This window comes from Protobothrops mucrosquamatus, unplaced genomic scaffold (assembly GCF_001527695.2).
Source record: "Protobothrops mucrosquamatus isolate PMUCROS unplaced genomic scaffold, P.Mucros_1.0 scaffold212, whole genome shotgun sequence".
Lineage (NCBI taxonomy): Eukaryota > Metazoa > Chordata > Lepidosauria > Squamata > Viperidae > Protobothrops > Protobothrops mucrosquamatus.
The window spans coordinates 566,246-578,174 of record NW_015386566.1 but is presented as its reverse complement, the minus strand read 5'-3'; the positions used below and the strand labels follow the sequence as shown (position 1 = coordinate 578,174).

Below are 11,929 nucleotides of genomic sequence, written 5' to 3'. Positions count from 1 at the left end.
CCCCACATATGGGAATAATTAAAGGGTGTTTCCATCTTAATCTATCATCAAACTATGACTGCACTTTTATCCCTAACTTTTTAAAATGTAACTACAAACAGGAGATGATTAAATGCCAACTAGGAATAGAATGTATTTTTAAGTTAGCAAAGTTAGTTAGTTTAAGAAAAATAAATTATTGTGTACTAGATCTGACTTGAACTGAATGCAGATGTGTGTGCTTCACAAAAAAGCAAAAATTATCTGAAATCTTTTTGAAAGGTTTTTTTATTTACAGTGCTAAACAATATATATATTTATATATCTCATCCTCATAATGTCTGTGCCATAGAAAATACTGCAGATGGATCTGCTTTAATTTACAAAGAAAACAACCAAAGAACCTGACAGGAACAAGGGAGAAATCAAACTTTGGTCCCCTAATTAAAAAATAACAAACACCCAAAATGGGAAAAAAAACCACACTGAATCACATATTACTTTACACATTAAAAACAAGCTTTGCCTCCAGGAAGAAAAAAGTTCACCAGATTCAGCTTGCTGCCTGTCATTTAAATTTGTACAAAATGTTTTAATTAAAAACTGTAATTTTTTTTAAGTAACACACATTTCACTGTATTATCATCATCATCACCACCACCATCACCACCACCACTACATTTTGCCTTTTTCCTGCAATAGAAAGGGAACAGGCACAGCACAGGAACACATCATGGCAAGTTTCCCTGGCCCTGGACTTCCTGTGTGCCAAATGTGATTTAACCCTTTCAGCACCATAGAAACTCCACAAGGTTGTGGAAGGGGCCAAGAGGAACGGGGAGGGGGGGAGGTGAAGTGCTGGACAGAAGCAGGGAGGAGTTTGCAAGGAGGTGTTGAAAGCCGAGGAGGCGTGAGGATCTCAGGCAGCAATTGTGAAGGTGTTCTGGGAAGAGATCGGAGGAAGCAATGTTTCTAAAGACTGGAGCTATCTGAATGGAGGGTGAAGGGTAATGAAACTGTAGAGAGCACTGTAATATGGAAACAGATCTTGGGAGCTGGAGAAGAGCTTCCTTCAGCTTCCTCTTGACAGAAAGCACATTGAACTCCTCTTCTTCCTCATCTACAGCCACAGCACTACAGAGGCTGCCTGCACAGACAGAGGAACGAAGGTGTGCGGATAGTTGGACAGTGGAGAAGAGGATGCAGATGGAGCCAAGAGGATCAAGCTGAAGAGCCATTTTCTGTCTTCTTTCTTTTTGGGTCAACTTCATCCTTCAAACAGAAAAAAGATGGATGTATTTGGTGAGAAACACTTTGGTTGTAATGTAGGTGCTTCTAACTCAGTTGATTGGTGAGTGGAGAGTCAAAGAATTGATGCACCGGTTGGGCCAGCCAGCAATTTGGAAAGTGGGCCCACTCTGAACCCTAGAAGTTTCTGTAAAATAACCACTGCTGTGGATCCACAAGACACACACACACACACACACACACACACACACACATCTTCTTTATCTGTGCCTATAATGTTGAATTTCTTGCCTGACATTAATAACTCTTTTGGGTTCCAGATGCCACCTACAATTCTAAGCTATGATCTGAGGACCAATAATGTTTGAAAAACAGCCACAATCTTGAAAGAGATTGATATTTCACTATATTTTAACTTTTTAAAATAACAATAACAATAATAATGATTATGATGATGATGAAATTCTGCAGTATTATTATCAGTTTCATCTTGACACCCAAGAGTGCAGTCAGTTTGATCCATTTGTGTTACTTTTTGTTTACTGACTACCATACAGCAAGTCTGTGAAAGAAGCGAGACTGGGGAATGACTCTGAAGGACAGATCAAGGCTCACTACCACCAAAATCCTGCCTCATGTTAGAAATTGTATAACTCCATTCTATATTCTACATACTTGTACAAAGGGCTTCAGGAATTAAGATTTCCACAGAGTCCTAAGAACAGGTACATAACTCTGTAAGAATTTGTTATGAAAATGGTGGGCAACTTCCTGTTAGTTATCAGTTGATGCACAGGCCCACAGTTTCAGATGAAACCCTTGTTATGATTCCTAGAAATTCTGAATGTAGACTCACTTAGTCCAAACCTGTCTAAAGATGAAGACTAACTTCTCAACATACTTATATATTCAATCATCCTATTTGTTGCCTTTATACAAAGGAAACTGTAAGCTGCCCAGAGTCACTTACATAGTGAGATGGGCAGTGTCTAAATTTGATAAATAAATTGTTGTAGTGTTGAACCAGCCCCTGGGTACTTAGATGCTATCTTAATATCAATTTTGTTGCTGACTTTCCCTGTACATTCCCATTAAGGCATTCCTGAACACATTAAACAGAGTTCCTACTCACCTCTTCCTGCTTCTTTTCTGCAGATCGTTTTACTGCATGTGTATCCGGTTCCCGCTCATTCTCATCATCTTGGAATTAGAATAAAGAGTAAATCAATGCTAACTAATTGCCCATGGAATTCACTTACCAAAAGTTTATGAACTATGTGGATGACTTGCTCTTACCTTCGTCTTCTTCATCTTCATCATCTACATCCTCAGGATTTGCATCTTCGTCATCTTCCTCTTCCTCAGCCCCATTTTCATCATCCTGCATAAAGTCACACGATAAAACAATTGTCACCTGCCAAATAGGTGTTCAATCCATTATCTTCATAAAGTTAACTCCAGCAGACTTTGGCTGTGTTTATATGTGTTTATTTCCATCTCCTACCCCCAAGACAGGTTGAAACTATAGCCACCATTACTCTATTACACATATCGCTCACTCTTCTTTTGAGAACTTGAGAGTGTCCTGTTCTAGCAACTCTCAGCACCAAAATTTCTTAGTTTCGTCAGCAGGACTATGCTATGAACCTATTCTTTTTCCCTCCTCTTGTCTATTGTTTTTCAAAGCACAGCTATCATTCTAAATCCATTTCTAGAGTGGTTGGAGAGCTAGCATGGGGATAGAGTAAGAATCAGGGTGGATGCATGCCCATTCCACACACTATATTAGGCATTTCAACAACTGATCCATGGTTAAGAGCCTAGCCTTTGTCCGAAATGGTATAGGGTTACCTGCCTGAGCAGGGGGGTTGGACTTGATGACCTCCAAGGTCCCTTTCAACTTTATTATTATTATTATTATTATTATTATTATTAATAATAATAATAATAATAATAATAATAATAGATGTATTTCTTTTACGTGTGTTGACATTATCACTTGAAAGATTTTCAGTCACATGTCAAGTTCTAGTTATGGCTTTCATATGCTGAGTCAGTTCTTCGTTTGTCTATAGTTGTTTTTTCCTAGCAAATACTTTGTGACTAAAACCTCTGAGTGTCTTTAATACCTGCTTTACTTGTAATTATGGAGGCACTCAACAGTAACTTTCTTACTGTGCACTCCACTTCATCTTTGTTTTTAGGTTACTCTGATGAAAAAGAACTACTATGCAAAAGGCTGAATCAAAGTTTTGGGATGCTACTGTCAACTATACAGGAGAACGATGGAGAAAAGGACCATAAGGAACAGTGCAAGTAAATATGTGACAGCACAAGTTATCTTGTCACCAAGACTTTTGGATTATACAGATAGAGCTTTCATATCTATAGTTTTGCTCCAAACTCTACTTCAGTCTTTATCCTTCTCTGCATAGAGAAAATAATTTCCCTGAAAGGTGGATGTATTTTTATAATAGGGGGGAGCAACTTTATCCACCAATACCATACCTAATCTAGAAAGTTTCTAGGGAGGCAATCAATCCATGCCCATTCTGAGAATAAAATATTAAATTACATCTTCTTAGCCTAATACCTACACAGCTCTGCTCATTTGCTGGTTCCCTTCAAAGCAAGCTCCAAGACGTAGAAGTGGTTATGGTAGCCAACAGTAATCTCACTTGCCCTCTGTGCTTCTGCCATCTGCATGGACTCCCTCCACAGCTCCCAAAGACAGACAGAGGTACGGAAGAGCTGACCTAATGACCGCCTTGCTAAGCCAAAAGAAGCCACAAATTTTGGAATGTATGCCAACTGTGCAGCTGTTAACCACAAAGTACTTACCAGGGGAAAAAAAGAACGACAGAACTATGAAAAACTCACCCAGCATTTGAAAAACATCAAGGCTGTCCCTTTTGCTACATGCTATTTGTTATGCTCCTCTTTCCTAAATTTTTCTTACCACTGGAATTCTAGAAGCAAATCTTGGGAAGCGTCACTGGCCCTGTGACTTTTTATTGCCTTCTCTGGACTCTCCTTTACCCCAGGTCTTCAGTTCTTCAATACCTGAAGTCTGAGCCAGTGGAAACTTTGTAACATTTGTCTGTTCATTCTTTGGTTTAGTCCATTTTTCAGCATCCTCTATTGTGGCTAGATTGTACTCCACCTCTTCCCAAGCTCTCAGAGTTTCATTGATGAAAAGAGGGATTGGATACTGCACCTCCACGCTGCTTTCAAGGGCATGCTTTTACTTTGCAACTCCAAAGCTCTTATCAGTTTGCAGGAAAGTAGTGATGAATAAAGCTGATGACTGGCATTGCCACTCTCCTTTAGGTCAAAGAACTTTTTCAGTTCAGACTATGTTTATTGTTTCATCATTTCAAGCGTGGTAGGTTTGGTTCAATAATGATCATTATAAGCAATCAGAAGGTCCATCAAAAAAAAAGCGAGAAGTGGGCAGACCCCATGCAGTTCCTCAAATTGCGCTCTTTCTTATGCCTCATTCTTGCCATGCCCCCACACCTCTGGCTCCCACATGAAACACAGACCCAATTACCTCTATGATCTCTTTCTTGTCGATCTCTTTCTTGTCGATCTCTTTCTTGTCGATCTCTTTCTTGTCAATCTCTTTCTTGTCTTTGCGTGCGGACTTCTCCTCATGCTTTTCCTTCTTCTCTTTCAGCTCCTAAAAAGAGGGGATGCAATCTACATTAATGTCACATTCAACATGGCTGGTATAATAAGAAATGTTGCAAAATAGTGAGGCAGCTGAAGGAATGACTCAGCAATTGTGTTTTTAAAGATCATTTAATGAAATGCAAAAGCAGCCAGGATCTCAGCAATTGTGTTTTTAAAGATCATTTAATGAAATGCAAAAGCAGCCAGGGTTGAACATTATAGGAGAGAACACTGGAGAGATGCTTTGTACTTTTTACAAAAATCACAGTATGTCACTGAAATCACACATGCCTGTTATTTTGACATTTGTAACAAATAAGGAAACCCAGATAAGGCAGGAAACATTGAAATCCAACTGAGGGCTTGTCAATATTCAGTAGTTGTTACATAAGTTACCTGTAGCCTGAGAAATACACTCCAAAGGCACCTTTCACTAAACATGTGGCAGAATTCACCAATCCATCATCATCCTTTTAATTGGACTGTGTGGAAAACAACTTGCAAAAGAGTTGTGCTCTGTCCATTTCCTACGCTGCTGTTTTTAATGATGCATTAAAATCTGCAACCTGCTTTAACAACATCTCATGAAATAAGTACAACCCTTACAATTGCTTCCTAAGTTGTAGTACATTAGAAGTAACATTAAATCTCAATATCAATACAGAAAGTGGCTTTCTTGTATCTCTATAATGCTTGTGATGCAGCTTTGCAGATGGGAATTCAAACCCTCTCTGTGCTACACAGTGCTACTTTAGCAAACATGTAACTCAGCTACATTCCAGTAACTGTCTCTGCAACTATCAACCAAGAACATGTTTCCATGATTAAGAAAACTTATTAAGATGGCAGAATCAATGAGAACCAGCTTGGTCTAATGGTTAAGGCATCAGCTAGAAACCAAGGGACTGTGAGTTCTAATCCTGCCTCAGCATGAAAGCTAGCTAGGTGATTTTGGCCCAATCTCTCTCTCTCTCTCTCTCTCTCTCTCTCTCTCCCCAATCCACCTTACAGGATTGTTGTTGTGGGGAAAATAGGAGGAGGGAGGAGTATTATGTATGTTTGCCACCTTGAGTTATCTATAAAAAATAAAGGCAGGATAAAGGTGCTTAACAGGATAAGAGAAGATCCCACCCCCAAGCCATCTGTCTCCTTGGGAGAGAGAGAGAGAGAGAGAGAGAGAGAGAGAGAGAGAGAGAGAGAGAGAGAGAGAGAGAGAGAGAGAGAGAGAGAGAGAGAGAGAGAGAGAGAGAGAGAGAGAGAGAGAGAGAGAGAGAGAGAGAGAGAGAGAGAGAGAGAGACAGAGACAGAGACAGAGACAGAGACAGAGATGGAAGGCAGGAAAAGTGTGCTAGGAATACTGTACAATTTCTTTTCGTTTTTTGTATTGGGAATTTATAGGGGGGGGAATCTGTCTTTTTTTTAAAAAAAAAAACCTGAATTTTACATCACTTCCTTCAAGGGCCAGCTAAACACTAAAGCACATTCTCTTTAATGCAACTACAACTAAAGTTATAGTGTAGACAAGTGTCAGTGTACAATTGAGACAGAGGGCGGGACAAAATGATACAAGGTAGCCTATAGATGAGAAAGGTTCCGAGCTGTCATTTTCCACTAGAGGGCATTATGTAGTTTTTGAAGACATAATATTTCTGACGCCTGCCAGCCACAGGGGAGCCTACTCTGGCCTAGTTACATACTAATCTCACCTGAATTGATCATTTGGGTAACAGACCCACAGCATCCAAATCTGCGGCTCTCCCTCCAAACAGCTTTATTCAACACATCCAGTTCTCAAATGAAACTTCCATGTTATCTTCTTCTTCCCCAAATTCAGGAGCTTCATAGTGGGCCAGTTCTGGATTTTCTTTGTAAAACAACTACCTTTTCACTGTACCCACTATCCTGCTATTTAGAGTAGCTTTTTGAATTCCCACATGGATGGTCTGTGTCCAAGGTTTTAATGCACAATGGCCTTAATATTTAAAGGCCCTCAGTGTAGGATGAAAGACTAGACATGAAGCACATGTCTAGTTAGATATCATCCAGTTATAAAATGGCAAATAATTGTTCAGATCAATTCATCTCTGAACGACGCTGTTAAATTGGGTACAACAAACGGAAGATCACTAAGCCATCTCCCTTCTGAAACTATTGCACAGAATTAAGCATGTAGTTCTGGGCTACAAAAACACCACCTTACCCTATATGGAAAATTATACAACCAAGTTCCAGTTCTCTTTGGTTTTCCTCACAGCAAAGCCAAAACAGAAGAGAGACTGAGTCCTCTGCAATGTTTAACCTTTATCCCCATGTCCCTGGCTGCCCTTAGGATTGTTTCAATTAATTAATTATTTTCCTTCTCAACTGGTTTAAAAAAAAAATTGTGCAAGCAAGCTTCGGCCCTGGAACACAAGGGCTGTTTGCTATTTGTCTGCCCTTTTCTGTAAAGGCACAAGGGAAGCATATAATAAGCATAGTCTCATTAGATTCCAGTTTACTTCCAAATAAACACATGAGGGATTTTGCATCTTAAAAGCCCCTGTATTTCATTCCATGTGGAAGTGCTTAGTGACAAAGACTCCTGTTCCTAATATTGTGACTAATATTTGGCTATTTTTACTTCTCTTTTCAATTAATTTTAAATGGGTCTTATTCATAAACTAGTTGATGGAATGTAAATTAAAAGATAGGGGGGGGAAAACGATGCCTGATATTATCTATTTCGCCCCCCCCCCACGCCCACAGCTGAAAGATGTGCATGCGATTTTTCTGAGGGATGTGTTGTCTTATCCTTTGGGGACCGTACCCCACAAGAATACAATAAGGCCGGTAACCCATTTTCTGCTCCGTTGAACGCCAGTTAACGCCCGCTGCTGCTTCCGGAACAGATGTAGAGCGTATGCTGCTAACGGTCGAACCGCTAAAGCCGCCAATACCTAAAATCTGATGCCTCCAGAGACCAGAGACGAGCCGGCGATGGGAAGGACGCATATGCTGGCAACCTGGCAGGCAAGCGCGAGCCCGCGCGCACCCCCGCCCTTTAATTGCCTTCCATTTTTTTTCCCCCTGGCTTTGTGTTGCGCTCCTCCGCCTTACGGCTTTCTTCCTAATACAGCGAAGCGGTTTAGCCTCCTCTGCCCTCCAAAGCACCCCGGCGGGAGGATCGGCCTCCTCCTTTCCAAGCAGCGCACCTTTCGAGCGCTGAGCCCAAGAGAGCGCGGGTTTTTGAAGACGAAGCCCCCTCACCATTGTTGCCTAACGGGGCTTTTCAAAAGAAGAGCGATTTCTCTCGGCGGAACCGTGACGTCTGCCTTTGCCGTCGCCAGTTTCCAAAGGCAAAGGACCTTTGGTAAAAATAAATAAATACATAAAGAAATGAATAAGCAGCCAAGGGCGCTTGGGGTTAATGGCCACCGAGAGGAGGGCGCTCCGGGGGTTGAAGGACCGAAGCCCACCCAGCGTCTCAGCGCGCGAGGAGCTTTTCTCGACCCGAGTCCCCAGCCAGGAGCTGCTCATTTCCAAGGAAACAAAAAGGAAGCGCGCACGGGGCGCGAGGAGGATGAGGGAGGGAGAAGGGAGCAGGCAGGAGAATCAGACCCGGGAGGAGGCTGGCGGCGGCGGCGGCGGGAAAGGAGGCAAGGCGAGCGCGTCTTTCTTCCCCTCCTCCACAGCTGCCTTTCCGATAGAGTCCTGGCGCGCCGCGATCGCTACGGAATGGACCGAGCTTGGAAGACCCGGGGCTCCCAGGTCCCGCGCGTAGTAGCCACCTGCTCGATCTGAGCGTCTCACCTTGGCACCGAGCTCCACCGGAGCCTCGTCGGCGGACTTCTCTGACATCCTGGCAGCGGCGAGAATGAGGCGAGGCAGACGAGATGCAGCTTCGAAGCAGGGACCTGCCAGCTGCTGCCGCTCTGCTCCCAAGCGCCAGGAACAAAATCCTTCTCTCCCGCGACGAGGCAGTGCCAGCAAAAGAGCTCGGTGACGAGAAAGCGCGGAGGGAGGGGCCTGCGGGGAGGGAGGGAGGGAAGGAGGGGAGAGATTAGAGGCAGAGGGGAAAGGAGCGAGCGGCGAGCGGGAAAGAACGGCTCGCGAAGCTGCCGCGCTGCGTTTTGCAAAACCAACGAAGATAGCTTTGCAAATAATTATCTATCGGACGGGTTAAGAGAGATTATGCGGTCCAGGGCTGCACCGAAAGCCATGAACCTGAGCTGGTGCCCTTGGGGACGCTGCCGCGAATGCTTTGTCCTCTGTTCCTTTGTTTGCCCTTTCTTTCGCCTGCGCCGCCTACACACGATCGCACACGCCCTTTGTACTACCCCGCGTTATTTATTCCAGATTAACTAAACGCCTATTTTTTGCTTTCCACCCAACGGATCACGAATAATCGCAAGCGTTTTTTTTTTTTCCGTTCTGTATGCCATTCTTGATTGTGACAAAGCATGCGGCAGGACTGTGTCCCGGCAGGAACGCCGGGTTCCTCTTGCAAGGGGCAACATTTCCAGAGATTGCCACTGTACAGCTCTGCGCCGTATAATGTCACTCGGCAGCTCTCTGCACATGCTCAAGAGAAGACTGGGATTGCCAAGGATTGATTCTGCCAGTATCAAAACATTACATTCACATTTGCCAAAGCGCCAAGTGTTAAGTAGTATGTGTGCTTGGAGCGTTGCGCAGGCTTCATGAGAAAGTCCACATGCATGGATTCCTTACTTCTGCCATACTGTACTTGTTGCCTATCACACTGGATTAAAAATATAAGTGCCAATCTTGCCTATTCATTTGTATGCAACCAGAGGATATAATCACTTTAAACTGATTTAAGCTAAAGAATAATGGGGTATAAAAATTACATGACATCATAAATAGAATCACAGACTGGGTAACCACCATGTCCTCAAAGTTTCTGGGGACAAAGAAGCAAAGTTCCTGCTCCATCAACAGACCCTAACTAGTCCACAATATCGCAGAAGGGTGACTTTATTAAGTATCCAAGAGCCATGTCATTCATTAGTCATCTTCAGCCCATAATGTCAAAATATCAGCAGAGCTGGCTGGGGAATTGTGGGAGTTGAAATCCACACATCTTCAAGCTGCCAAGCTTGGAGAAACACTGGTCTACTTGAAAGCCATATTCCAAATGTGAAACGTTCTCTCCCCTGGATTCTGTTTCAGTGTGGTCCACTTGCAGTTGACAGCACGATCTTCCTTCTTTCCTGTGAAGTTTTAAATAATGTTGTGCTGTTCAACTGTTCTATAAAACAGTGGAAAATATAGCATCTAAATTAACTAATACTGTAGGTTGGTATGGAATGAACTTGTTTGAGGATGTTGGTCCCAATTCAACGCAGTATCTTTGTGGACTGCACACATCCTGAATAGGGGAAATATTTCTTGAAAATGAAAAAAAAATTCTGGTTTAAACCATACTGAAACATCTTGTCACCATGCAAAGCTTTTTCTGTTGTCTTTGTGCCAAGATGTCACTGATCTGTGCATGGCTTACAAAGGAATGGGATGCCTATTTGAATTTGCAGGGAATATATGAAAATTTGTGGAGATCTGAAATAGTCTTTTTCTCTCCATCCACTCTTTGTATTTTAGATGATACATTGACTGAAAAACATGAAAGCAAGCATTCCATCACATATCCTTTCCCCAAGCTGCGATGGCCTTTTAGGCTTAACCTTGGGATTGAGCCTTGATAATCTGGAGCATGTACTTTTGGCAAAGCACAATAAAATTCAGTCCCAGTTAACCAGCACATGGCTGTTTTCAATTTACAGCAATTTTTAAATTGTCTTCAAAGACAACTTTAAATATAATTTATTACAGTACAGTGGTTTATAATCTGGAGGCTATCAGGTACAGATAGGTGGAGCCAGGCTACTTCTATCCCAAAATGAACATACGGTAGTAAATGGCAAAGTGCCAGGTTTAGTTACGGTAATAGTGTTGGGCATCACTAGATCTCCTCTACATTTATTATGGCTTATCTAGTCCTTTATATCTCTGGCAAGCAATCCAGCAGCATTCTATTTTTCTTGCTTCAAAATGCCCGAGGCCTTTTCCAGGAGCTAGCAAGACGAAAACTTCATCACAGAAATATACTAGGAGTTGTTTCAGTTTAATGAGTTCAAGTTTTGCAATTGCCTGAATTCAAATACTTCTTTGTAGCATATTCCTTTAAGTAGAGAAAGATAAAGCAAGATTCACCTTTTGCCATAAGGGTTCCTATTCTGGAGTATTGCAATTCTAAGCACTTTTCTGGAAGAACATTCCTTTGGACAAAGTAAGTTTCATAGCTTGTAGGATTGCCTGCCTAAGATTGCTTGTACTTACAATGTATACATAGCATATATCCATATAGTACACAAACTCATACAAATATAAATACCCAAAGAAGTGGTGTATACGAGGGCAATTTGGAAATAAACCTCCGTTTGGTTATCAATGACAAGACACTCGCAGATACAGAACTTTTATTATACACATTAGAAACTACAACATTACATTACTTTTCGACATAATCGTCATTCAAATTGAGGCACTTGTAATAACATCTTACAAGGTTTGAAATTCCTTAGTAGTAGTCGCTCGGCGCCAAATTTAGGCTATTGGGGGGGTGATCAAAAACATACCAATGGAACTGCTTCAAAAGTTCTTAGGTGCGTCTAGCGGTATGCGGGCAAGTATCGTGAACCAACACCACACTGGAAGTCAGCATCCCTGACGCTTTTTATGGATGGCTCATCTTGAGTTTTCGTAACGTTTCACAGTAAATTTCTCAATTGATGGTCGAACCAACGCTCCATGAACTTCACCAGCCGTACTCCTTTGGCACCTTCACATTTGGCGGGATTTTCTATGGCACCACTTCCGTTGTGTTGGTTCACGATAATGCTTGCATGCACACCACTAGATGCACCCAAGAACTTCTGAAGCACTTCCGTTGGGATGTTTTTGATCACCTCGCCTCATAGCCCAAATTTGGCGCCGAGCGGCTACTACTAAGGAATTTCAAACCTTG

The 11,929-nt window shown here is 42.2% G+C and overlaps 1 protein-coding gene across 1 annotated transcript; it reads right to left on the bottom strand.

Annotated features, from left to right (window-relative positions):
• Positions 1 to 249: 249 nt before the first annotated feature.
• PTMS (parathymosin) lies at positions 250 to 8,870 on the bottom strand. Its single transcript, XM_015814017.2, has 5 exons — positions 8,692 to 8,870; positions 4,781 to 4,909; positions 2,524 to 2,608; positions 2,360 to 2,427; positions 250 to 1,251 (listed from the first exon to the last, which is right to left on the bottom strand). The coding sequence occupies exons 1-5, from the start codon at positions 8,737 to 8,739 to the stop codon at positions 1,201 to 1,203; spliced, it is 381 nt and encodes a 126-aa protein (XP_015669503.1). The 5' UTR covers positions 8,740 to 8,870; the 3' UTR covers positions 250 to 1,200.
• Positions 8,871 to 11,929: the final 3,059 nt, after the last annotated feature.